General features: G+C 63.8%; 2 protein-coding genes across 4 annotated transcripts; one reads left to right on the forward strand and one right to left on the reverse strand.

Moving 5' to 3' along the window:
- Positions 1 to 614: 614 nt before the first annotated feature.
- On the reverse strand, positions 615 to 6,970 carry PIERCE1 (piercer of microtubule wall 1). Of its 3 annotated transcripts, none has more exons than XM_061434176.1 (3): positions 6,005 to 6,970; positions 4,977 to 5,055; positions 615 to 916 (listed from the first exon to the last, which is right to left on the reverse strand). In XM_061434176.1, the coding sequence occupies exons 1-3, from the start codon at positions 6,145 to 6,147 to the stop codon at positions 806 to 808; spliced, it is 333 nt and encodes a 110-aa protein (XP_061290160.1). In that variant the 5' UTR covers positions 6,148 to 6,970; the 3' UTR covers positions 615 to 805. The 3 variants fall into 3 exon arrangements, with proteins under 3 accessions (XP_061290160.1, XP_061290158.1, XP_061290157.1); XM_061434174.1 differs by lacking the exon at positions 615 to 916 and adding an exon at positions 1,689 to 2,089; XM_061434173.1 differs by lacking the exon at positions 615 to 916 and adding an exon at positions 1,689 to 2,092.
- Positions 6,971 to 7,068: 98 nt separating this feature from the next.
- Positions 7,069 to 10,290, forward strand: MRPS2 (mitochondrial ribosomal protein S2). Its single transcript, XM_061434172.1, has 4 exons — positions 7,069 to 7,193; positions 7,286 to 7,381; positions 7,806 to 7,935; positions 9,243 to 10,290. Exons 1-4 carry the CDS (start codon positions 7,154 to 7,156, stop codon positions 9,856 to 9,858), a joined length of 882 nt encoding a protein of 293 aa, XP_061290156.1. The 5' UTR covers positions 7,069 to 7,153; the 3' UTR covers positions 9,859 to 10,290.
- The last annotated feature ends 12,241 nt before the right edge of the window (positions 10,291 to 22,531 follow it).

Here is a 22,531-nt window from a genome sequence, read left to right on the forward strand (position 1 = left end):
CACTTCACTGCCTGATTCTGATGCTGGAACTAACTCGCTGAAGCTCACCGGCCCACTTGGCACCTGCTGTGTTTGCGGACGTCGGCTCAACTTGCCGGCCCAGCCTGGGCCCTGACCGTTGCACGCTGTCCCGCCCCGGAGTGCACTGCTCACGGTCAAGGCTGCGGGGCAGACGGTCCCAGGGCCTGACGGCCACGGCCGCCCTGAGGACTCCGTGTTCCTGGCCAGCGCAGAGGAGGCGGTGCTTCTCTTCTGTTGAGTTTCAAAACTGGACTGACGATGCGTCCTTTTTTATCCCCCCTTTTGTATTTCAATAGAGGTAGAATGCAGAAGCATTCTGAGTGTTTTGATACTTCTAGTGATAAGCTGTGAAAAATGCATTTTCAGTTTGATGCCTGGAGCCTGTGCTGGCTTTCCAGCAAAGGAAAAGGACACGACCTATCAGTAGATCCTGGCTCCAGCCTCAGCTTTGTATCACTTCTATTAAAGGGACGGATTTTCTCTAGAAACCGTTTCCATCGCAAACGGAAGCTTAAGAATGTTGCTGGAATGTTTACTTTTGCTTCACAAACTTTTTAATGAAGAGATAACTGGCCACGGTATTTCATTTCCTCCCAAATTAATACATGAGTAAAAACTTTCTTTGGATAAAAACCTCGGTAAACAAGCAGCGTCAACAGCCTCTAACCATTTCGTCTCTCCAGTCCCAACACCTCCCAGGGTTCCTGCAGTGAGCGGTCACAAGGGAAGCGGGACTGATGTCTGGAACATACGTTCTGTCGGAGAAAATGGTTTTAACGTTTAGTTACGCGGCTGCTTCGGGTCTTACTTCTGGTGGGGTTGTTCGCAGAGCTTCCAGTTGTGCTGCGTGGGCTCCGGGGTTGGGGCACGCTGGAGAGAACCCGAGTCCCCTGCACTGCAAAGCGGACTCTTAACGCCTGGACCACCAGGGAAGCCCCCGAAAATGCTAACTGAGGACGGTCTAAATCATGGTAAATGTTGACTGAGAAGTGACTACATAGATAGGAATCCACTTACGTAGCTACCGCTCAGAGGCTCAGTCGTGTCCAACTCTGCAGCCCCATGGACCCTGGCCCGCCAGGCTCCCGTCCGTGGGGTTTCTCAAGCAAGAATCCTTTTTCTCCTCCTGCGGATCTTCCCAACGCAGGGATCAAACCCGCATCTCTCACACCTCCTGCGTTGGCAGGATTTTTTACCACTGAGCCCCACCTGGGAAGCCTCATGTGGTTATCACCCCCAACAGCCTTCCCCGGATGAACACAAGCAGGGAGCCCCCTCGCACACATCGCCCCTCAGCAACGAGCGGCACTCGCCAGCCTTCTTTCTGCCTCCACCTGGGCCTTGTTCATGGCCAGGGAGTGCTCAGGGTCACTCCAAGCCTGGCCTGGGCTCTCCCAGTCCCACCTGGAGCCTTCCCCGCTCCAGGGCGCCCCTGCTCCCTCACCGGCTCTCGTCCATACCCTGGGCAGGGCGTCCAGCCCTTCCCCCGTGGCCCAGCAGGCTACTTGAGAACAGAAAACCCCCACAATGTGTCATAAGCATAAAAACAAAGATGCATCCAGATTAGGATGCAGGTGGAGCGCTGCAGGCCTTCCCAGCATCCAGGCCGAGCTCGGGGTCTCAGGATGCCCAGCGCCCTGCGCCCGGGTTACAGATGAGTCAGGAAGTGAGGCCGTGGCAAGAGTTTTAATGGAAAGTCAAGCCATCAGCTCTTTTTCTTCTCAGGCGTAAAACAGAGAAAGCAGAGCATCGCCGCCCCGTCTGCCTGCTTATCTAGAAAGGAAAAGTGTTTTCGGGAAAAGTGGCCAAGTGCGTCCCTTAACGCCTGGGCGAACCATCGAGGACTAGGGTGGACAGCCGTCCAGAGGAGCCGGGAGGCCCCTCAGTCACAGATGGACGGCCTGCAGACCCTGTAGCTGGGGTGGAAGTTGAGCCGGTCATAGGAGGTGATGTAGTTGTCAGGACCTGTTACAATGCTCTTCTCCATGTAGACATTGAGCGTGTTGTTCTGGAACATTCCGCCCACTGCAACTTGTCTAGAAAACTTATACGAATTTGGATAAAACACCTTCTGGAAGTGAGAAGGGGACACGGGTTAGTGGCACGTGGTGGCACTCGAGCAATTGGTCATCAGGCGCCTGTGAAAGGAAAATAAGGATTTGGGAGAAAACACTGTTCCTAAAACTAGAAAACAGAGAGGGCGGGGCGGGGCGGGGGAGCAGGTTTGCAGGATGGCCTCGTTTGCCCCTGGACTTTCCTGGTGACTCGGTCGGTAAAGAATGTACCTGCGATGAAGGAGACCCAGGTTCGACCCCTGGGTCGGGAGGATCCCCTGGAGGAGGGAATGGAGACTCACTCCAGTGTTCTTGCCTGGAGGATCCCACGGACAGAGGAGCCTGGTGGGCTGCAGTCCATGGGTCACAAGAGTCGGACATGACTGGGCGACTGAACCACCAGCACCGCCCCGGTTTACGCCTAACACCAGGGAGTCATGACGAATGGCGCCTCCCTCCGCCGCTATGGGGGCTGTAACAGCCGGGCGAGGCAGTGCCATCCCAGGTCTGGCTACAGGGCGTCAGGCCGAAGCCATTCCCAGCTCTGCTTCTGCCGTCTGTGCAGCCAGGGCAAGTCAATGCGCCTCTCTGAACCTGAGCTTTCTACGGAAGAGAAGTGGCCTGAGTAGGTTTCAGCCTTGACAGGGAATCAGAATCTTTTGCAGAACCTTAGAACCATTCTGAGGGCCCCAGCGCACCTGCAGAGGGGGCTCAGGAGGGGCTGCCCTTGCAGGGCGGGGTTGCCGTTTGGACATGGGGGTGCTGCCGGTGTGTGCGGGCACCCAGGGGCGGTGGTCATTTCAGCAACCCAGCGTCGCCAGGTGACCTGGGCGCCTCTGACGGAAGGGGCCTGGACCACTGCGGGACAGGTGGCCCATTCTAGAGTGCCCCTGTGTCAAGAAGCCCACCGGATATTCTGTCTCCTCGACAGGAAGCAAATGCAAAGAAAAATGGCCTTCGGTGTATTCTGGAGGGTTTTTTAGATGTTTTGTTGGTCTGGTGTGTGTGTGTGTTTGTTTTTGGTGTTTCGTGTTTTGTTCTGCTTTGCTGGTTTGTGGGCCATGCTGTGCAGCTTGCTGGACCTCAGTTCCGTGACCAGGGATCGAATTTTCGACCCCTGCGATGGAATCATGGAGTCCTAACCACTCGGCCTCCAGGGCATCCCCGGGCACTTATTTTTCAGAGCAGCAGCTCCCACTTGCCTCCCTGCAGCACACAGCTGCCGTGGTGTGTGTGTCTCACAGCGCAGCGTGTAGAGTGACTGAGCCAGTGTGGGCGGGTTCTCATTAACCAAGTCCACACCACACACTCAGGTCCACTTTTCGAGCTGTACGTTCTGGGTTGTAACAACTGAATAAGGAACGACCTGAATCCACCATTACGGTGTCAGGAAGTATAGTTCCCTTCAGTCTATGTTTTAAAGTGCAAAACACGCATTTTTATTTTCTGTTCCCACATGGGAAGGAAACAGTCCTGCTCGATGAGCCCAGCAGCCACACTCAGGCCAGAAACTGGAAACCAGGCTCCTGATAGAGCAGGTGGACAATAAGCAGGAAAGCTCCTGCTAAACCTGCCTCGTGAGAAGCCCGTGCTTCAGGCCCCACTGCCTCCGCCTCGTAAGACCTGTGCACGAAAGCAAAGCGTCCGGGCCTGTGTTAGTGAGCATGGGGGCCCTTTGCATGGAAACACCTGATACCTTGGCTTTGGGAGCATGACCTTTAGTGCTCTGGAAACTTTGTAGGTAAACAATCTCTTTTTTGTTAAGAGCTGTACTCCCTCACGTGAAATAAGTAAAGAAGCGATTATCCAGCTCTTTTTAAATGAGGAGTATCTAGGGGCTCAGTGGTAGAGAACCCGCCTGCCAGTGCAGGAGATGTGGGTTCGCTCTCTGGTCCAGAAAGACCCCACACACCTCAGAGCAATTGAGCCCATGATCCACAACTACTGAGCCTGTGTCTAGAGTCCGGGGCCGCAACTGCTGAAGCCCGTGCGCCTAGAGCCTGTGCTCTGCGTCAAGGGGCCACCGCCCTGAGCAGCCCGTGCTCACCCCAGCTAGAGAAAAGCCCACGCAGCAACAAGGATCCAGCAGAGTTTAAGTCAAAAACATAAACCACGATTTGCTTTAAAAATGAGGGATATTTTGGAAGAAAACCAACGTGGCCCCCCAGGCGGGTGGTCCACTGTCTGGGGTACCCATGGGTGGCTCACACCAGCCCACTGGCCCTTCTCCTAGACGCAGCAGGGCCGTCGGAGGACTCGAGGAGGCCCCCTGCCATGTGAAGTCAATCAAAAAGGACTCAACTTCCCCAAAGGTGCACGGACCCCAGTCCTTTTGGAACCTGAGCTTTCACCACAAGTGCTGCCTCTTAGGGTCACAGGTTAGGTATTACTCCAAAATGAAAGTAGTCCTTCATTTATCTGCCTCAAAACCTACTGCCTATAAGAGTTGGCTCGTCGTAGGAATGAATGGGGCCAGTGCATTGGGATGTTGTAAACCAGTCTACAGGCTTCCCCATTGGCTTAGCTGGTAAAGAAGCCGCCAACCAATGCAGGGGACACAAAAGACCCGGGTTGGATCTCTGGGTTGGAAAGATCCCCTGGAGGAGGAAATGACAACCCGCTCCAGGATATTCCTGCAAGCAAAATTCCAAGGACAGAAGAGCCTGGCAGGCTACAGTCAATGGGGTCCCAAAGAGCTGGACACAACTGAGCAAGCACATACACGCAAGCAAGCCCACCATGCCCCTTTCCCAGCCTTTAAAACGTGTTTGCTAAATTCATTCACTCATTTTTTCTACCCTGTCCTGTTCTAAAAAGATGTGAGGTGATCCCTTTCCATTTGTGATGTTGGAACTCCGGACACACACCCCCCTCCAGAGCCTTTCCTTGCTTCCTCCTTACCGGCATCTCGTGCACAGTGGGGGCTCTGCTACCATAAGCTTGGTTACTGGTCCTGTACACTGAGGGGGGCTCCTTGGTCCTGGCAGATGAAAAGAACACTTTATTTTCCACTCATTTGTTCTAAGTCTGCCCAAGCCACAGCTTTACCGTATTAGGTTGACAGAGCTTTGCAGGCATGCAATGCAGCCGTGAACCTGGGCTCCTTGGGGTGCAGGGTTGGCCTTCCAGGCAGGTTCATTCAGCCTCCCTTGACCCCTCTGCTGACCTCTGCCAAAGCCGTAAAGAACTCCCAGGTGGAAAGTGCTGGCCCTCAGCCCCAGCAAGACCTGGCCCATGCTGTCATTCCTGGGGGGGTGTCCAGACCTGGGGGGCCGGGGGTGTGGTGCCCCTCCACTTCTGAGCCTCCAGGAGAAAATGTTCCTGCTGTCTCCAGCCCTGATATCAGCTGGTGGTACAGCCGTGTAACTGAGGGGCTGTGGGCTCCGACACCCCAGCTCTGCCTCATACTAACTATGGGCAAGAGCATATCTTTCTACCTCCCAGTTTCATTTCCCAGCTGGGAAATGAAGATGCTAACAGAGCCGATCCCGGGGGCTTGTAGAGGGGCTAAGTGGGGGTCAGGAAAGGCACTCAGCCTGTCTTAGAGCCCGCAGGGCGCGCGCCCCTCAGCAGCCCGGTGATGAGTGCATCGCCCGCGCATCTCCAGCAGACCACCCTCTCCTCCTCTCGGACAGGACAGCAGGCTGGCCTCGCCCTAGGGGGTGTGGCCGCGATGTGCCCGCGCGCTGACGCCCCTCGGGGCACGCCCCGCCCACGGCCCGGGCGGGAGGCCCGCTGCCTCCACCTGCCCCTCCAGGGTCCCGTGATGGTGTCCGCTGACCTCGCTTTCGAGTCTGGGGTCAGGCTGGGGCCTGTGGGCTGAGCCGAGCGCAGGCCCAGCTGGGCACCTGGCTGCCCGCCGGACCAGGAGCACTGGTCTTTCCTCTTTGCACGCAAGGCAGACCCTGAGCGGACTCCCGGGTGCTCACCTGTAGCCCCGAAACCAGGCCGGGTTGTTGAACCTGGCCGGCAGGTCCTCGCTCACGCGGTACCAGTCGCTGGTTTTCTCCGGCGGGGGCCCGGCCTTGGGCTCCTCTGGCTCCGCGCACGCTTTGGGGTCCTCCTCCGACATCCCGCCTCGGTCGCCCCGCGCTCTGGGGGCACGGAAGGAGCGGGCGGCGGCGCGGCGTCCTGTTACTAAGCGACGGCCCGGCCACCCGATGCGCGGGTGGGGTCCTTAAAGGCGCCGCAACCCCCGGGCGGGAGCCACCCACCCCCGCCCCCGCCGGCGGGTTGGGCAGAAGTCCGAGTTCTAGAACCTTCCTTGGCAAGCCCCGAGGCCCTGGCCTGGCTGTGAGAATAAGGGATCACTTGCTGGGGCCGCAGTCCGGAGGCCCCTGTGCTCTGAAGCCACCGGCGCGAACGCACGGTACGTTTCCCCAAACGCGGGGCGGGTCTCGGGGCACCGAAGAACCCGGCCCGGGTTCATCAGTGGGGCTCGGTGCTCCGAGGCCGCTCTGCTGCGGGGACCCGGCGCTCACCGCGCGGGCAGGGCTGCGCCGTGACCCCCGCACTCCGCCTGCAGACTCGCCGGTACGCTGCGTCTAAGGCTGGACAGCACACTGGACTGACCTGATGGAGCCCTTCTAAGCCACATATTGCTGTAAGAACTGGCCGGACGGGAGCGCGGCCCCCCTGCCCGGCGGGTACCCCCGGACTGCGTGGGGCTCCTCGGCCGTCCGGCCCCGTGCAGGGAGGCGGCGAGGACGCCGGGACGGGGGACGGGGCGGGGAGACGGGCCTCCAGGCCCCGCGCCCGACCGGACCACGGGCCCTGGACGCCACGCCCTCCCTGCGGCTCTGCCCGGACGGGCCTGGGGTACGGCTCCCCGGGGACAGCGCGCTCGGACTCTGGGCGGTCGGCGGGGCGCGCCGGGCTTCCGGACGAGGCGGCGGCGGCGGCGCAGTGGCACCTCCGGGCCTGCGGGCGGCGCTGCGGCGGGGGCGGCGCGGGACCGGCGGGAGGAGGAGCCGCTCGTGCGGCCGCGCCGCCGGGCCCCGTCCTGCGTGCGTGCGTGCGTGCGTGCGTGCGTCCCTCCGCCCGCCCGTTTCCGAGTCCGTCCGCCCCGGATCCGCGCCATGGCGACTGGCGCGGTGCTGCCCCGGCTGCTTGGAGCGGGTGAGGGGCCCGGGGTGGCGGGAGCGGCGGGGACCCCTCCGGGGCTGGGCGGGCGGGGCGGGGAGCGCGCCCTGAGTCCGCTGTCCGCGCAGGTGTCCGGGCGGCGCCCCGAGGCCGGGCCGCGCAGAGAGGCAGGACGCTGGGGAGCGCCGCGGCCGCCGCCGCCCGCGAGCCCGGGCGCGACAGCGGTAAGTGGGCCCTCGGCCCGGGGGGTCGGGCGCCTGGGTCTTCGTGCGGCCCCGGGGGGCGCGGGCCCGGGCCCGGGAGGGAGAGCCCTACGCGCCGCACGCGCTGCCGAGGTCTCCGAGTCCCCGCCCCGCCGCCGAGCGGGCCAAGGCCGGCCGGCCCCGAACTGCTGCCTTGAGGGAGTTTCTGCGGGCGGCAGTGGGACTACGGGGCCCGCAGACACAGACGTCAGCCGGCTTCCTCTTCTCCGAGTGGGCACCTGGCCGGGTTCACCCGGGAGCGAAGCCATGGTCAGATCCGGTCTCCCCGCCCCGAGCCTCCGCACAAGGCCTCGGGGGCCCCCAGCATCTGCCGCCGCCCTCCGCAGGCCCCAGGCTCTGGGGTGCCGGGACCCAGGGCCTGCATGCTCTCCACCTCCCCGCCCAGATCGCAGCGCCCGGATCCTGAGCGAGCCCCTCAAGCACTCCGACTTCTTTAACGTTAAGGAGCTGTTTTCCGTGCGAAGCCTCTTCAACGCCCGGGTGCATCTGGGCCACAAGGCCGGCTGCCGGCACAGGTGAGATGCCCTGGTGGCCGTGGCTTGTCCAGGGCGCTCGCGCCCCGCCTTGAGGTCCGGGTCCCCCTCTTCAGTTTGTTTTCAGAGAGTGTACCTCCCTTTCCCTCCGCATGGGATCGTAGAGTCCCCGGAAGGGACGGGTGCTTATTCTCAGAATCAGCTTGCTCCTCCCCCCAAAGCCTCCCGTGGGGCTCGTGGTCCTCCGCAGGGGCAGGGCGGCTGGTTGTAAGCTCTGTAAGCCGGCGATGGACGGGCGCTGGCAAGGCCACCCTCTTGGAGGGATGTCCCAAGGGCAGGCTGAGGAGCAGTGACTGGCCGTCCTTAAAGGTGGCCCTTGTGAGGGCCTGGTTGAGAGTGGACTGGGGGGGCGCTGCAGAAGTTCAGGGAAGGGGGTGGCCCAGCTGCTTGGGCAGAGCCACAGCAGTGGCTGGGCCTGGGGTGATCAGAGGGGAGCCGAGCAGAGCGGGTGTCTGCGTTCTTCACATTAGAAGCTTGGGTCCCGAGCGGGGTGATGCTTTGGTCACCCCAGGGCAGTGTCAAACAGGTGCCCTCGGAGGAAGCAGCCTGGACCAGGGGCACCACACCAGGCCCTTCAGAGGACGTGTTGGGCAGAGGGGCGGGGGAGGTCCTGGGCAGGAGCCCGGCGACCGGCACCCCAGAGTCTGGGAGAGGAGGAGGGGCCAGGAAGTGAGAGGGTGTGCTGCTGGGGGTTCTTCCCAGAAGTCTCCCGCGCTGAGGGAGGCTGGGCCTGTGGGGCCTTGGGCGGCGTCTGCGGGGAGGACAGAATCCAGACGGCAGTGAGCAGGAACGTGAATGGGGTGGGAGAAGACGGAACACGAGGGGACAGTCTGGCACCCAGCCCCTCTGTCCAGGCCCGCAGGTCTGGGCCGCAGGGCTCCCCTCCGAGGCCTGGCTGGTTCCTGCTCCAGCCGGCACCCCCGCCCTCCTGGTCCCCCGGCCCTGGGTGGTCTCCACGGTAAAGCCGTAATAACGAGGGTGGCTGCCAGACAGACAGCCCCGGGCAGGACACTGGATGTCAACGTGTGAGCATCCAGACGTCCCTGTTGGGTCCTTTCTGTTAGGGTCGTGGCGAGGTGCAGGTTCAGAGGGTAGAGTCGTCTTGCCCGAGACGTGGACACGGCCTACAGCCCAGCCTGCCCTATTGGTCCAGCCCTCTGACTGCGCCTGGTGGTCACTCCTGGGCCGGGTTCTCACTGTGTCATCACGGGGAAGGCTGCAGATGGTACCGGCCCTGGGGGGTCGGGGGAGGTGGCCCGGGCAGCTCACGCTGGCCGTGTGTCCGGCAGGTTCATGGAGCCGTACATCTTCGGGAGCCGCCTTGGCCAGGACATCATTGACCTGGAGCAGACGGCCACGCACCTGCAGCTCGCCCTGAACTTCACGGCCCACGTGGCCTTCCGCGGGGGCATCATCCTGTTCGTGAGCCGTGCCCGGCAGTTCTCACACCTGATCGAGAGCACGGCCCGGAGCTGCGGTGAGTACGCCCACACGCGCTACTTCAAGGGCGGCCTGCTGACCAACGCGCCCCTCCTGCTGAGCCCCCGGGTCCGCCTGCCGGACCTCATCATCTTCCTGCACACGCTCAACAACGTCTTCGAGCCCCACGTGGCCGTGAGGGATGCGGCCAAGATGAGCATCCCCACCGTGGGCATCGTGGACACCAACTGCAACCCCTGCCTCATCACCTACCCCGTCCCCGGCAACGACGACTCGCCCCCGGCCGTGCAGCTCTTCTGCCAGCTCTTCCAGACGGCGGTCACCCGGGCCAAGGAGAAGCGCCGGCAGCTCGAGGCCCTGTACCGGCTGCAGGGCACCCCGGGCCCCCACCCGGCCGACCCCGCTGCCCCAGGAGCACCTTCCCCTGGAGCGCAGGCCCAGCTGGGCGTGGGCCACTCCCCCTGACCCGCCCAGCCTCCTCCCAGAGGAAGAAGCAGCCTGTCCCGAGCTGGGAGGGCCTCCAGACCTTCCAGGCTTTGGGCCGCTGCTGCTAGGAACTGCACTCAGCAGTGGCCGCCCGGGGGGCTTACCCGGAAATGGGGCTTGTCCGAAAAAGACCCCTCGGAAAACACTGTGTCCCCGGAGCGTGAGGCCCTTGTTTCCACCCTGAGATGAGCCCACGTGTTAGGCGCGTCCGCACAGCAGGTCGACCCTTCTCACGACCCGGGTCGGGGTGTGCGGCCACCTGGTTTCAGGGGCTGTTCTGTAACGTGAGGCTGCAGGGTGAGCACCTCAGAGGATCCCGTCTGGGCTGGGCCAGGCTGGGCAAAGCAGACAACATGGTTGCCGCAGAAATAAAGCTTGGGTCCGGGCAGGGTGGGCCCTGGCCCCGCAGTCTATTCTCTGTCGTCTCTCTGCATCGGTGCCCACAGGGCATGCGAGGCCCTGCCGCCCCCGGGTCTCTGAGCCTCAGGTGGACCCATGGCTTGTGGCCGTGGGCTCAGCGGGGCGTGGAGGCCTGGTGACATCCCCACGCCCTGGACAGGCCTCCTCCGTGTGGGCGGGGTGGGTGGCCCCTGTTCACAGGGACCTCTTAATGCTCCTCATCACGGGACCCCCCTGGGCAGCACTTGCGTTCCTGGACGGGGTGTGGGGCTCCCAGGACCCCTGACGCCCCAGGAGCCTGTCTGCTGCCCAGGGTCTGGTGGGGTGGATGGACACACGCCTATCTGGGAGCCACAGCCGCGCACGGGGGCAGCAGGACGCCCCAGGGCCCACTCTGTCTGAGGCGGGTGTGCACAGTGGAGGTCCCGGTGTCTTCTGGAAGGGTCTCCCATTCGGAAGGTGAGGGAGTCGCGTGGCAGCCTGAAAGCAGCTGCTGGCAGGCGCTGCTTTAATTCGGGAGCAGGAGATGGAGACATTCAGAGGCCGCAGACTGAGGGGCCCTGACGGGCTCTCCCACCGCAGAGCGCCTCCGTCAGAGTGCGGGTGCTCGTGCCCAAGCTCGGTGGTAGAGCTCTGCACAGACAGTGTCTCTGACCGGGGGTGCCAGCCTGCACAGCCAAGGCCCTTGGGGCCAGTGCAACGTGAGGTGGCTCACTGGCCGTAGACAGGCCTCCCCAGGGCAGAGGGTTCCTGCACCCTTCAGAAGCAGGGCATCTAGGGAAGGCGACACGGGGCACGGTGGCAGGGACACTCAGGGTCACGGGCAGCTGAGATGTGGGCCTGGGCCGAGGGGAGCAGCCCAACCGCCCCATTCCCTGGAGGCCCGCACGGCCCCAGGTGCCTCTCCCCTGAGAATCCCCTGGAGCCCGTGTGGGACACAGGCCGGCGAAGATTAGCGGGGACAGTGGGAGTGTCTAGGTTGCCAGCTGTGCCGCCTGCCCTGGGGCGCTGGGAGCCGTGGGCCCGGGTGGTTGCCCTGAGCAGGGGACTCATCTACCAGGCGGACATGGGTGAGCTGGACAGTCTAGGCACACAGGCCCGGCAGGGAGGTGTGGAGCCAGGGTGAGGGCCGGCCCGGGCCCTCCCAGGGGGCGTGGCGCAGGCTCCCACCCCGGTTGGGGGTCGACGTCCCACCAGGCAACACAGCTGGTGGTACTTGTGTCTCCTCACAGCCTCTGCGTACAGAGGCATCCGCCCAGCAGGACGGACCCCAGAGGGGCCGCCTGGAGACAGACCCCGAGAGGCCGGGAGCTCCGAGGCTGACGGTGAAGGCCCTCTCCTCCCGCTGCCCATCAGACCTGCCCTGGCCGGATGGTGTCCTGGGGCCCAGGAGAGCCGAGTCCAGGGGCACCTGGGGCCAGAGTGGGTGAGGCTGGCGCACCGCGCCACCACCTGGGCCACAGAGGCTCGGGCGGGCGTGGGCGCGGAGGGCGGCCAGGCCTGGGGGTCTGGGGCCAGACGCCACCTGGCCCTGCTCCCGGGTCCAGCGCAGACTGCCTCCAGGCCCAGGGCTGACCCAAGGAGCTGGGCTCCTCCTTCACCCCCCGGCGCCATCCACGCCTGGCCCTGGTCGCGTGCCAAGGCAATTCTTCGCATTTCAGGACGTGAGCCCGAGTAGTCTCGCTGTTTGCATTTTGAACTGTCCCGCTTTGTCTAAAAATGAGCCCTGTGTGTAAATGGATCCTCCCCGAAGCTGGATGAGCCCCTCAGGGTGGGGGTGGGCACAGCAGACCCCCTGGAGGAGCCGCTGGAGCACCGGGTGCCCGCCTCCCGGGACAGCAACCCCTCGTAAGTCACCAGCTTCCCACGCACCTACGAGCCTTCCCCCCGCCCGGCAGGTCCTGGACCCGCCTTCTCCCTCCCCCGCCCCCCACAACCCCCTGCCCAGCAGGTCCTGGGCCCGCTGTTCAAGAGGCGAGCGCCCCAGCCCAGCGGCCCAGTGACCAGCTGTGTGGCTTGGGAAAGTCTCTCTACCTCTCTGAGCCGCTCCATACGCGTGGACGGTGCGGCCTCCTGCCTGGCCCTGCAGAAAGGGCTCCCGAGGGATGGGGTGGTTTCCGTTGAGCTTTTCCTCCCCTGTGAAGAAGCTCTCTGCCTCCAGCCCTGGGGCAGAGCCATCTTCCCACTTGTAAAGGAAGTTCAGGATCCTATCTTGGGGTCCCCTCCGGGGAGCAGCCGGAGCAGGGATCACTGGGGGCTGGCAGAGAGCCCCAGGCCACTCAGGTGTCTGTAAGGTGCTGGTTGGGGTTCATTCATTCAGCAAATCCGTATGCAGCACCGGCTGTGTGCAGCACAGCCGGGCCGGAGCAATGAACAGAGCAGGCGCGGCCCTGCCTGCCCTCCCTTTGGTTGGGGGGGAGGTCAGAGTGGGGGTGGGGGGGCCAAGAGTGGGGTGGGGGGCCCAGAGTGGGGCTGGGGGGTGGACAGGAGTGAGTCAGGCTCCCCAGGAAGGGAGAGGTGGTCACCGTGGAGAGAGGGCTTGCTCCAGCTGAGACTGCCTGCCCCTGCTGCTGACCAGGCCTTGGCGTCCAGATGGGCGGGGCGAGCCCAGAAGCCCAGCCCCCAGGGTGTGCCAGGGGAGGGCCGAGAGGAAGGAAAGGCCAGGCCCTGACTCTGCTGCCCGCCCGCCCACCCCCAGTGCCGTCTCCTCCATCCTGGGCACCTGGCTGGACCAGGGCTCGGAGGACTTCTGTCAGCCCCCCAAACCTACCCTGCCTCAGGTGGCTGGTGGCCTACTTGCCGCTCAACATGCCCGGCTCCGACCTGGAGCGCCGGGCCCACCTCCTCCTGGCCCAGCTGGAGCACGCGGACCTTGGCAAGGCAGAGCCGGAGGGGGAGGCGGGCTGGGGGACACAGGGGGAGCAGAGACTGGCCTCAGACCGCCCGTGTGGGCACCACCGTCGGGGACCGCAGTCTGGCGCTTCTGGCACAGGCGGCAGGATGTTCCCCGTCTTTGGAAGGCAGGCTCAGGGACCTCCTGCAGCCTCACCACATCTCAGGATGTGGAACTGCCCCCAGCAGCAGCCCCGACACAACCCGCAGACCTCGATCCGCAGCAGAAGCAGCAGCAGATGAAGCCGCTCCGAGCCGGAGGCGCCCCGTCAGCGTCTGGAGGGACCGTCGAGCAGGAGCACCCAGGGCTGCATCCCGGCGGCGCCTGCTCCCAAGGAGATGCTGACCGCCTGGGCCCACCGCCGCGCCCGGAGACCAGTCTACCCGTCGCCCCCACCCCGGACTTCCTTTCCCTTCCCTGTCATTGTCTCTGTTTTTAGTTTTACTATTTCGTTTCTTATCGTTTACGGTGTCTTTTGTTTTTGTTTTATCTATCTTAATCGAAGAATAGTTACAGCATTGTGCTGGTTTTTCTCCCGCATCAGCGTGAATTGGCCACGAGCACACGTGTGTCCCCCCATCCTGAACCTGCCTCGCGCCTCCCCCACCCCATCCTGCCGGGTCGTCCCAGAGCGCTGGCTCGGGTGCCCCGCTTCACGCACCCAGCTCGCACTGCCCGTCGATTCTGCGTGTGGCAGTGTGCCTGTTTCAGTGCCATCCCCTCCAGTCATCGCACCCTCATCTGCCCCCGAGTCCACAGTCTGCTCTCTATGTCCGTGTCGTCTCTGCTGCCCTGCATGCAGGGTTGGCATTGCCATCTTTCTCAGTTCACACGTAAGCATCAATGTAAGCACGACGTAAGCACGTCTTCACACTAGCGAGTCTTTTTATTTTGAGTTGTGCGCTTCTGGAGCGAGGCAGACGCTCTCAGTCTACAGCCCTCCCCACGGCCTCAGCGGACGGGTTTCCTCCTGAGAAGGGAACCCGAAGCGCTCACTGCCCTCCTCCCCCAGCCCTAACCCACTTTCTCTCTCTGCTCTTCCCCTGCTCTGGGTGTTTCCTGCGAACAGAATCATACAAGGTCACTTTTTGTATCAGCCACATGTTTCAAGAGGGGAGTAGTTAACTTTTGTTTTCTTTTTTAATTGGAAGTAGCCATGGCACCCCACTCCAGTACTCTTGCCTGGAAAATCCCATGGACGGAGGAGCCTGGTAGGCTGCAGTCCATGGGGTTGCTAAGAGTTGGACACGACTGAGCGACTTCACTTTCACTTTTCGCTTTCACGCACTGGAGAAGGAAATGGCGACCCACTCCAGTGTTCTTGCCTGGAGAATCCCAGGGACGGGGGAGCCTGGTGGGCTGCCGTCTATGGGGTCGCATAGAATGGGACACGACTGAAGTGACTTAGCAGCAGCAGCAGCAGCATTTTTGTTACATGAAAGGGAAATTTCGGGTGAGTTAAAGGTAAGATATACAAATTGAAGTCTTTTTTGTAAATATCTGTACAGTCTCAGGGTGGAGACCCATGCTCTAAGTGTGGCCCCAGCCTGGCTCCTCCTGCGGCCAAACAGACAAACATGCAGAGAGCTGGGAGGACAGACCACGGGCTGGGACAACGTCCCTCGCATCCCAGGGCCAGAGAGCGGCTTGACACCCCTGTGGTCCCCGGATCTTGAAAGTCAGTGTTCTAAAAAGGGACAGAGGACAGACCCGTGCACGGCTAACGAGGCGACGCACGTGGTTGGTGCACGTCCGAGACGCTCGGCCTCCGGCGACATGAGAACGTAAATACTGGAGACGGCTGTGTCGGCCCTGCACCGGCGGGTTTCCAGGCTGGTGACGACCAGCGCTGGGGACAACGTGAGGAAGAGAGGCCAGCAGACCCCTGCAGGGAGGTGTGGAGGACACGCCTCTCTGGGAGAACCGTGCGTGGGACCCCAGGGCTCCACAGGTGCATCCCTTTACCTGCAGAGCGACTCCTAGGAGCCCACCCACAGGGACCCTCGCGTGATGCGTGTGCACGTGTGCCTGTGCACTTGGGCTGTCGGGGGGGAGGATCCCAGGGGCGTGTACCTACAAAGCGACTCCTAGGAGCTCACCCTAGGAACCCTCAGTCTTGCACGGATGCGTTGTCAGGAGTCTCCATCAATGCGCTGGTTGAAATAGCAGGGGACCAGAAACACTCATGTCTGTGGAGACGGGATGGGATCCACCAGGCGTGGTCCGCATGGACCAGTGAATGCCCCATGGCTGCTAAAGTGGGTGCTGGCAGAGAGACTCCAGGGTGGTCTTACCTGAGACACGTGGCCCAACCCTCTGCACCCAGGATCCCGGCTATGAGACACATGGATGTGATGTCAACAGGGAGACACACAGAGACGTGCGTGGATCTGCATGTGAGAGATAGACAAAGGAGAGAGAGAGAGCGGAGAGGCCTCCGGGGGGACGCTCACACCACACCTGCTCTGGGTGGTACTTAAACTCGTTATAAAGTGTGTGTGTGTGCGCATGCGTGTCTTTCTGTGTGTGCACAGGCACAGAATTTTGTGCAGACACGTGCTGCATGGCTGTGTGACGTGAGTGTACGTGTGTGCACACATGTAACACGCATGTGAGTGTGTTGTGCTGATGTGTCTCCTGTGCACGCTCACATGTGTACATACATCTGTCCGTGTGCATGTGTGTGTGTGCATGTGAGTCTGTGAGTGTGTGAGTGTGAGTGTATCTGCCTGTGCACAGGTAGGGAAGGCTCCAGGCCGTTCCCACGCTGCACAGCTCTGACTCCAGTGGTGGGTGGTCCCATCCCCCCCAGACCCCAGAACCTTCTATGACCCCTCCCCCTGACCGTGCAGCCACCCTGCTGGGGGCGCATCACCCTGAGGACGAGGCCGGGGCTCCCCTCCTGGGAGGTCCCCCTGCTCAGCCTTCTGTGTGTCCCCCCTCTGGTGGCTCCTCACACACAGTGGCCCCTCCTCGCTGTCGGGTGGCAGGAAGGAACATCTACTCCATGCAGTCAGCCTGGCACGGGCACTGCCCCCTGAGAGGCCCCAGAACCGTCCCTCTCACTGGTCCTGGCAGCGCCACCTGTGTGTGCTTCCCGGCCAGTCGAGGCCCAGGTGAGGCTCGTGGCGAAGACCTGAAGGTGCGGCCGGACCAGGGGGCTGGTCAGCTCAGCGTGAGACGGAGACGATCCTGGTGATCCGGGGCCAGTGCCATCACCCCTGATATGGGGAGGGGGTGGGAGGGGCCGGGCAAGGAGGATGTGGGGGTGGGCCATCAGAAGACCCGTCACGGGGGCTTCATGGGCACCCCCACACTGGTGAGGGGCTTGCACTTGGGGGACCCCCTGTCTGGTGTCTCCTTGTCAGGAGGGAACACAGAGTGCCCGGGGCCTCTCGTCTGCCTGGGGGGCTTGCTGTGTCCAGGAGGGCCCTGGTGAGCTGGCTGCCCCCACTGGGGAGTCGCACTGACCCTGTGTAGAGGGACCCTTTGTCCCTAGTCTCCAGGGAGGCTGGGCTGGGGTCCCCTCCCACCACGAGAAAGGAGACCCTGGTCACCATCAGCTGGCTGTCAGGTGGCACGTTGCCCCAGGGGGATCTGGGGAAATGGCGGGGTCAGCGTCAGAAGAGGCCAGAAGGTCCCTGCTGACACGGTCCCCTGACCAGGGGCAGCGCCTGTGTGCAGCCAGGCCTGGGTGGGGGACCAGCAGTCATCCCAGTCTGGGGCCCAGTGTTGGGCCATCCTTGTCCCGTGTGTCTGGGCCAGCCTGGCCCCCTTCACTCCCACCTCGGCCTCCAGCTTGTGGGGCGATCCCCACCTGCACACGTGTCCCCACCTGGGCCTGGGGCTGACCCTGCCACCCTCACACCTTCCCCCAACCACAGGACCACCCAAAGCCTGTGCTCCTGGGCATCAGACCCCTCCCCCCAACCACACAACCACCCAAACCTGAGCTTGTGGGCATCAGACCTGCAGAGACCCCCCGGGACCTCGGGCAGAGCTGCCAGCACCCACCTCTCCCCGGACCCCCAGGCCCATCGGACAGAGACACACACCATGGGGACCCAGGACGCGAGCGGTCCTCTGGTCCTTCCTGCAAGGCTTCCACCTCCCTGTCCTCCCCTCTCACCCGCCGAGGGGCCCCACAGACAGGCAGAGCCCCTGGGGACGCTGAAGCCTTTTATTTGAAGCCAGAGAGGGGAGGGAGGGCTGGGCGAGAAAGCGGGGCAGGGGAGCAGGGGGTGGGGAGGCCCAGGTCCCAGGGGCTCCTCCCACGTCCCGCAGGATGGTGGGTCCTGATGGTGCTGCCGGGGGCTGCCGTGGAGCCTGGTGCCCCTGCCCTGGAGAGGAGGGGAAAGGTCATGGAGGAAGGGGGCAGACGGGGCTCTCCCTGCCCCCAGGGCTGCAGCGCCGGGGGCAGAATGCACCTTCCGCCCGGTGCACAGCCGGGCAGGCACAGACGTCCTGAGTTACCCAACAGTGAGCCCTGAGCACAGAGCGGGTGCCTGGGCGGAGTGCAGCCCAGGAACAGACCCTGCAGGGCGGGGGCGGCCGAAGGGGCCCTCAGAGCAGAGACGCCGCCTCCTGGCCACGTGGGGTCCCTCCTGCCTGCCCTGGGGAGCCCGGTGGACCCTGAAGCCCCGTTGAACCGAGACCCTCGACTGCTTCAAGGACCACTCACCCTAGTCACTTTCAGGCTTGCAGCTTTCTGTAGAGACCAAGACAAAGCCAGGAGTGAGAAGACGCCCCGCACAGGGGCCCAGACCCCTCACCGCCCGCAGCCTGGACGTGGGTCACGGAGACCCAGAGCGGGGCCCCCCGGGGCTCCCTGTGACCCGTCACAGCACTGATGTCTCCCCACGGAGGGGCCGGGGAGGGGCGGGAGGGGATGGAGGGAGGGACCCGGGGCATGAAGAGGACGCAGAGGGGACCCGGGGGGTGCCATAGGGCCGGGCCCTCACCCGTCTGCTCAGGTGTGAAGACGTCCTCCAGGGAAAAGCCCTTGCGCTGGACGAATTTCTTAAAAGCCTCCAGGGCCTCTGGGTTCACGTCGGGATTCCTACCTGCAGGCCAGGTGCCTGGTGAGTCAGGCCTCAGGGGACACCCAGGAGGGCAGGAGGAGTATGTCTGGAGTGGACGCTGAGCAGGCGCGGAGGAGACGGGCCCCTTCCAGCTGGCAGGTCCCGGGGAAAGTGGGGGGAAGCCCCGGGGGACACCTAAGTCCCTGGGGGTCCGGGGGGACCCAGGCCAGATCCCAGAGCCACCTGCACGGTCAGGCCCCTGACCTGGAAGGGCTCCCCTCCCAGAGGAGCTGCGCTGCCCTCTGACCAGAGAACCCTGGCCTTCACCCGCTGAGAACTCCTCCGTCAGCGCCTCCTGCCTCCAGAAGCAGGACTCAGAATGTGCCCCTGGAGCAGTCTGTTGGGCCAGAGGGCGCTGCTGCTGCACAGACCCCGGGCACCAGCTGACTGCCTGCACAGGCCCCGGGCAGCAGGGCCAGCAGCGGGCCTGTGCGCATCTCGTGCCTCAAGTGCTGCCCCTTCAGAGGCGCTGAAGCCCTGGGCAGAGAAGGGCTGTTGCTGGGCGGGCAGGGCCCCTGGAGCAGAGACGGGGCCAGGCCAGGAGAGGGGACTCACTCAAGAGCTTGGCTGTTCTGAACCTTCCCGCTTCGAACGGCCCTTCATAGTAAAACACGAGGTGGTCCTTTGCGGGCAGCTCCTCCACATCCACGTGCGTCTTGCCCCTCGCTGCGGAGGGCCACGGGCCGGGCGTGTTAGCAGCGAGTCCTGGCACCTGGCTTGGTGGCGGTGGGGGGCCCCGATTGCCATGCCCCCCTGGATCTAGTCACCTGTCCTCTGGTGCCCCCGCCTACCCTGAGCCCCAGCAGGGGGCTCCCCATCCTGACGGCCCCCTTTTGGCCGCAGGACCCAGCCTGGGGCTCCCACTCTGGGGCCCCACCCCGCCGTCCCGGACTCACAGGCGGTGTAAGTGCCGGGCCTGTTGGTCTTCTCCAGGACGACGTCCACGTTGTAGCAGAAGCCCCGGGTCCTGGAGGACACAGCCCCGTGCACAGGGGCCTGAGGTCCCCTCCGCCCTGGGGATGCTCGGGGTCCCCACCCCGACCCTAGAGCAGCGCAGGGGACCCCGACTCCGGGTGGAGCCTTCTGCTGTGCCCCCATCCTGGCAGAGCCCTGGCCCCTTCTGCAGAGTTCAGAGGGCGTTCAGCCTCTCCCCATGCCTACAGGACGGCGGGAGGACCCTGAAGGGGCTGGGCTCGCGGCCTCTGCCCAGCCCGGCCTGATAAAGGGCCTCGGGCCTGGGGCCAGCGGGCGGCCAGGAGCAGCCCCAACACTCACCTGTGTGTTGTGGAGGCCCACACATGGGTGTCACTCAGGACGGAGAACATGACGGGGAACACGCTGTCCCCTGTGTGGCCCTCGGTCTCCACGAAGGCCGTGATGAACCACTTCCCCGAAATCTGAAACACGCGTGAGCCAGGCGGCCGCCTCTCCTCCACCTCGCCAGCCACCCCGCCACGGCCAGCTCCCTCGACCTGATGCCCCCCGGAGCCCCTCAGACACCCCCAGGCTGCCCCCCGGCACATCTGAGGTCCCCTCCTTCCAGCACCTTCCTGGGGCGCAGCGTGGGGCTGAGTGCACGGGACAGAGGCCCCTTGGCCCCCAGTCTCCCAGCCCTGGCGGTCTCTGTCTGTGGGAGGGCCAGGGCCGAGCCCTAAACTGCGTCTCCCTCCTGACCCCGAGACGCTGGCCTCCGTGGACAGGGAGGGCTCAGCCCGGGACCCCCGACCCCCACCCTCCCCCGGAGCCTCACATCCGGCCCCTGGAAGGACAGGCTGTCCCGGGCCTGCAGGGCTGAGGTCAGGCCGAGGGTGACGGTCAGAGTCAGGGCCAGGGTCCTCATCTCGGGGGCTCTGGGCTCACGCCGCCAGCAGGTCCTTCCGCTGAGGCTCCGAAAGGCTCTGTGGGCCCTCCCTCAGCCGCCCTTTGTAGCCCCAGCCCAGGGTCCTGGGGCACTTGGCACAGACCCCCTGCACTCTGCGGCCAGCTGGCAAGGGAACCTGTCATTTCCACCCACGGCTCATTAAGCTGCAGGGCCCCACGCGGTCTGTGGGGGGCGGAGGGCCGTCTTGCAGCTGGGGCGACGGGAGGGGCCTGTGGCCTCGCCTCAGCCTGCTCCCTTCTCTGAGCGCACGTCCCCCGTCCTGCAGGGTCTTCCGCGAGCGCGAGGTCTGACCCGCAGGCAAACAGGGTGGGCAAGGAATGAGAGGCAGGCATCCAGCTCAGCCCTGGCCTTGCCGCCCTGGTGGCCAGTTGCCCCTGCGGCCCCCCGGCCTGCGATCTTCTGCACCGTTTGAGGGTTCGGGGCTCAGCTTCAGCACGGCCTCCTCGGGGAGTCCCCCCAGGTACACCCCAACTGTGACACATTCCCTGTGGGTTGTCTGTGGAGAACAGTTTTCATGTCCTGGGCCCCTAGACTGGGGAGGATGAGAACTGTAGAAGCGTATTCCCTGCCAGTGCCGAGGCCCCAAGTCTGAGATCCAGGCGCCGGTAGGGCCGGCCCCCTGCAGTCTCCGGGGCTGGGCGGGGGGTGGGGGTCCCTCCTGCCTCCTGCAGCTCCCGGCGGCCCCTGGCTTGTGGCCACACACCCCCGACCCTCCACTCCGTCTCCTCACACCTTCTCCCGTGTGTCTGTCTGGACACCAGCCCTGGGCTGCAGGGCGAATCGCCTCACCATTGGTAACCTAGTCCCAGCTCACAGGCCCACTTCCGTCAGCTCCTAGGCCCACTGCCCTGGAGCTCCCACCTGAATGACCACACCGGTGTCTGTCCACCTGTCTGAGCCCTGGGTGGGGAGCCTGCCTGCTTGTCCACAACTGCACGTCCAGGGCACAGGGGGACCCCTGCCCTGAGGGGCCGTCCAGCCTGCTCCTCGTGGTGGCCCCTCACCATGTCTGACCCCCTCTGTGGTGTCCAGCTGTCTGCATTTCACAGCAGCCAGCTCAAGGACACAGCACTGGGCCAGGGCAGGGCCGCCTTCTCTCCCCGGGGACAGAGGAGATTCTGGTCTTGGCACGCTTTCCTGGGACTCAGGGCTGACCGAGAAGGCGGCCAGGGCCACAGGTGGACCCTGGGGCCCCACAAAAGAATGTCTGTGCCGCCCGGGGCAGGGTGTGCCCCTCCCACCACCACGCACTCGCATGACCCTAGGCCCTGGGGGCGGAACTGAATGTTCAGCTGGACCCAGTAATTACCGCGATTGCCATCCAAGGTGCCACTGAGCAGAGCCTGCCCTCCCCAGGTGGTCAGAGGGCAGGCCCAGTGCCCTTTCAGGAGGCGAGGAGGCAGGTCCGGCTACAGGGAGAGGCTCCCGTGTTCCTGGTCTGTGTGACCCTCTCCTGGGGCCTGGCAGGACGGTGCCCCTTGCCACGTCTTGGAGAGACAGGGTGTCCCCTGGACCCGGGACGCCTTGGCTTCTGCAGAGGCCCCTCAGCCCAGCCCACTGTCACAAGACGCCTGGACAGCCAGCCGGGCACCGGGCGCCCAAGAGGCAGGGTTGGTCCACGGCCCAGCTGAGGTTCGCTGGGAAATGGACAGAGGCTGTCAGGCCAAGCAGGCTCTGAGCAGCCACCCCGAGGCCGATAAGAAGCCATTTAGCCAGTGTTTGTAGACGCAGGTCCGTGTGAGTGATGGACAGGCAGGCACGTACGTCAGCAGGAGGCCCGTGGGTTTTTGGACCAAGGTGTGACGGCAGTTCTAGGAGAAAGGATGACCTCAACGGACTGCCGGAGCCGCGGCCGCCCGCCTGCACGTGGAGCAGTTCCGCGCCCCGCACCTCAGCGCCCCTTCCCGAGTTATCTCTGCCTTGACCACAGCCTAATCCGCACTGGAAGCAAACAGACAAAGTCAGCAAATGAACCTGTAATCGACGCGGCCGGCACCGAACCCATGCTCGGCTGCTCGAAAGGCCGATACTCAAGCGCCAAGAGCTGGTCGAGAAGGAAAAGCTGCTTCACTCAGGAGGCCGGCAGCCTGGGGAGACGGCGGGCCGGGGCCCAGCCCGTCCTGAGCTGCTGGTTAGGAGACAGGCTTCAAAGGCCGCGTGGGGAGGGGGCCACAAAGGTGTGAACAGCTTGTGCTCGGCGCTCCGGGTGGTTTCGGGGGTCGGGGGTCTCCGTGCTTGTGGTCACAGTTTGCATCTGGTGGGGGGTCCGCTTTCTGTAAAAGCACCTTCAAAGCGTGTGTCAGGCATAAACTGTCCCCTGTTTCCTGGCCCAACGGTTGTTCTTGGTTTCTCCTCCTCACTTCCTAATCACCACGTCTTTTTTTTTTTTTCCTAATC

The sequence above is a fragment of the Bos javanicus genome, chromosome 11 (assembly GCF_032452875.1).
Source record: "Bos javanicus breed banteng chromosome 11, ARS-OSU_banteng_1.0, whole genome shotgun sequence".
NCBI classification, from domain to species: Eukaryota; Metazoa; Chordata; class Mammalia; order Artiodactyla; family Bovidae; genus Bos; species Bos javanicus.

What these genes read in the sequence shown, in the direction of transcription:
- MRPS2 (XM_061434172.1), top strand. Translation starts at nt 7,154, where the DNA reads ATGGCGACTGGCGCGGTGCTGCCCCGGCTGCTTGGAGCGG. An exon ending in CGAGCCCGGGCGCGACAGCG is followed by an intron (nt 7,382 to 7,805) that starts GTAAGTGGGCCC and finishes CTCCCCGCCCAG; the next exon opens with ATCGCAGCGCCCGGATCCTG. An exon ending in AAGGCCGGCTGCCGGCACAG is followed by an intron (nt 7,936 to 9,242) that starts GTGAGATGCCCT and finishes TGTGTCCGGCAG; the next exon opens with GTTCATGGAGCCGTACATCT.
- PIERCE1 (XM_061434173.1), bottom strand. Translation starts at nt 6,147, where the DNA reads ATGTCGGAGGAGGACCCCAAAGCGTGCGCGGAGCCAGAGGAGCCCAAG. An exon ending in GCCTGGTTTCGGGGCTACAG is followed by an intron (nt 5,056 to 6,004) that starts GTGAGCACCCGG and finishes TTCATCTGCCAG; the next exon opens with GACCAAGGAGCCCCCCTCAG. An exon ending in CCACTGTGCACGAGATGCCG is followed by an intron (nt 2,093 to 4,976) that starts GTAAGGAGGAAG and finishes TCTCACTTCCAG; the next exon opens with AAGGTGTTTTATCCAAATTC.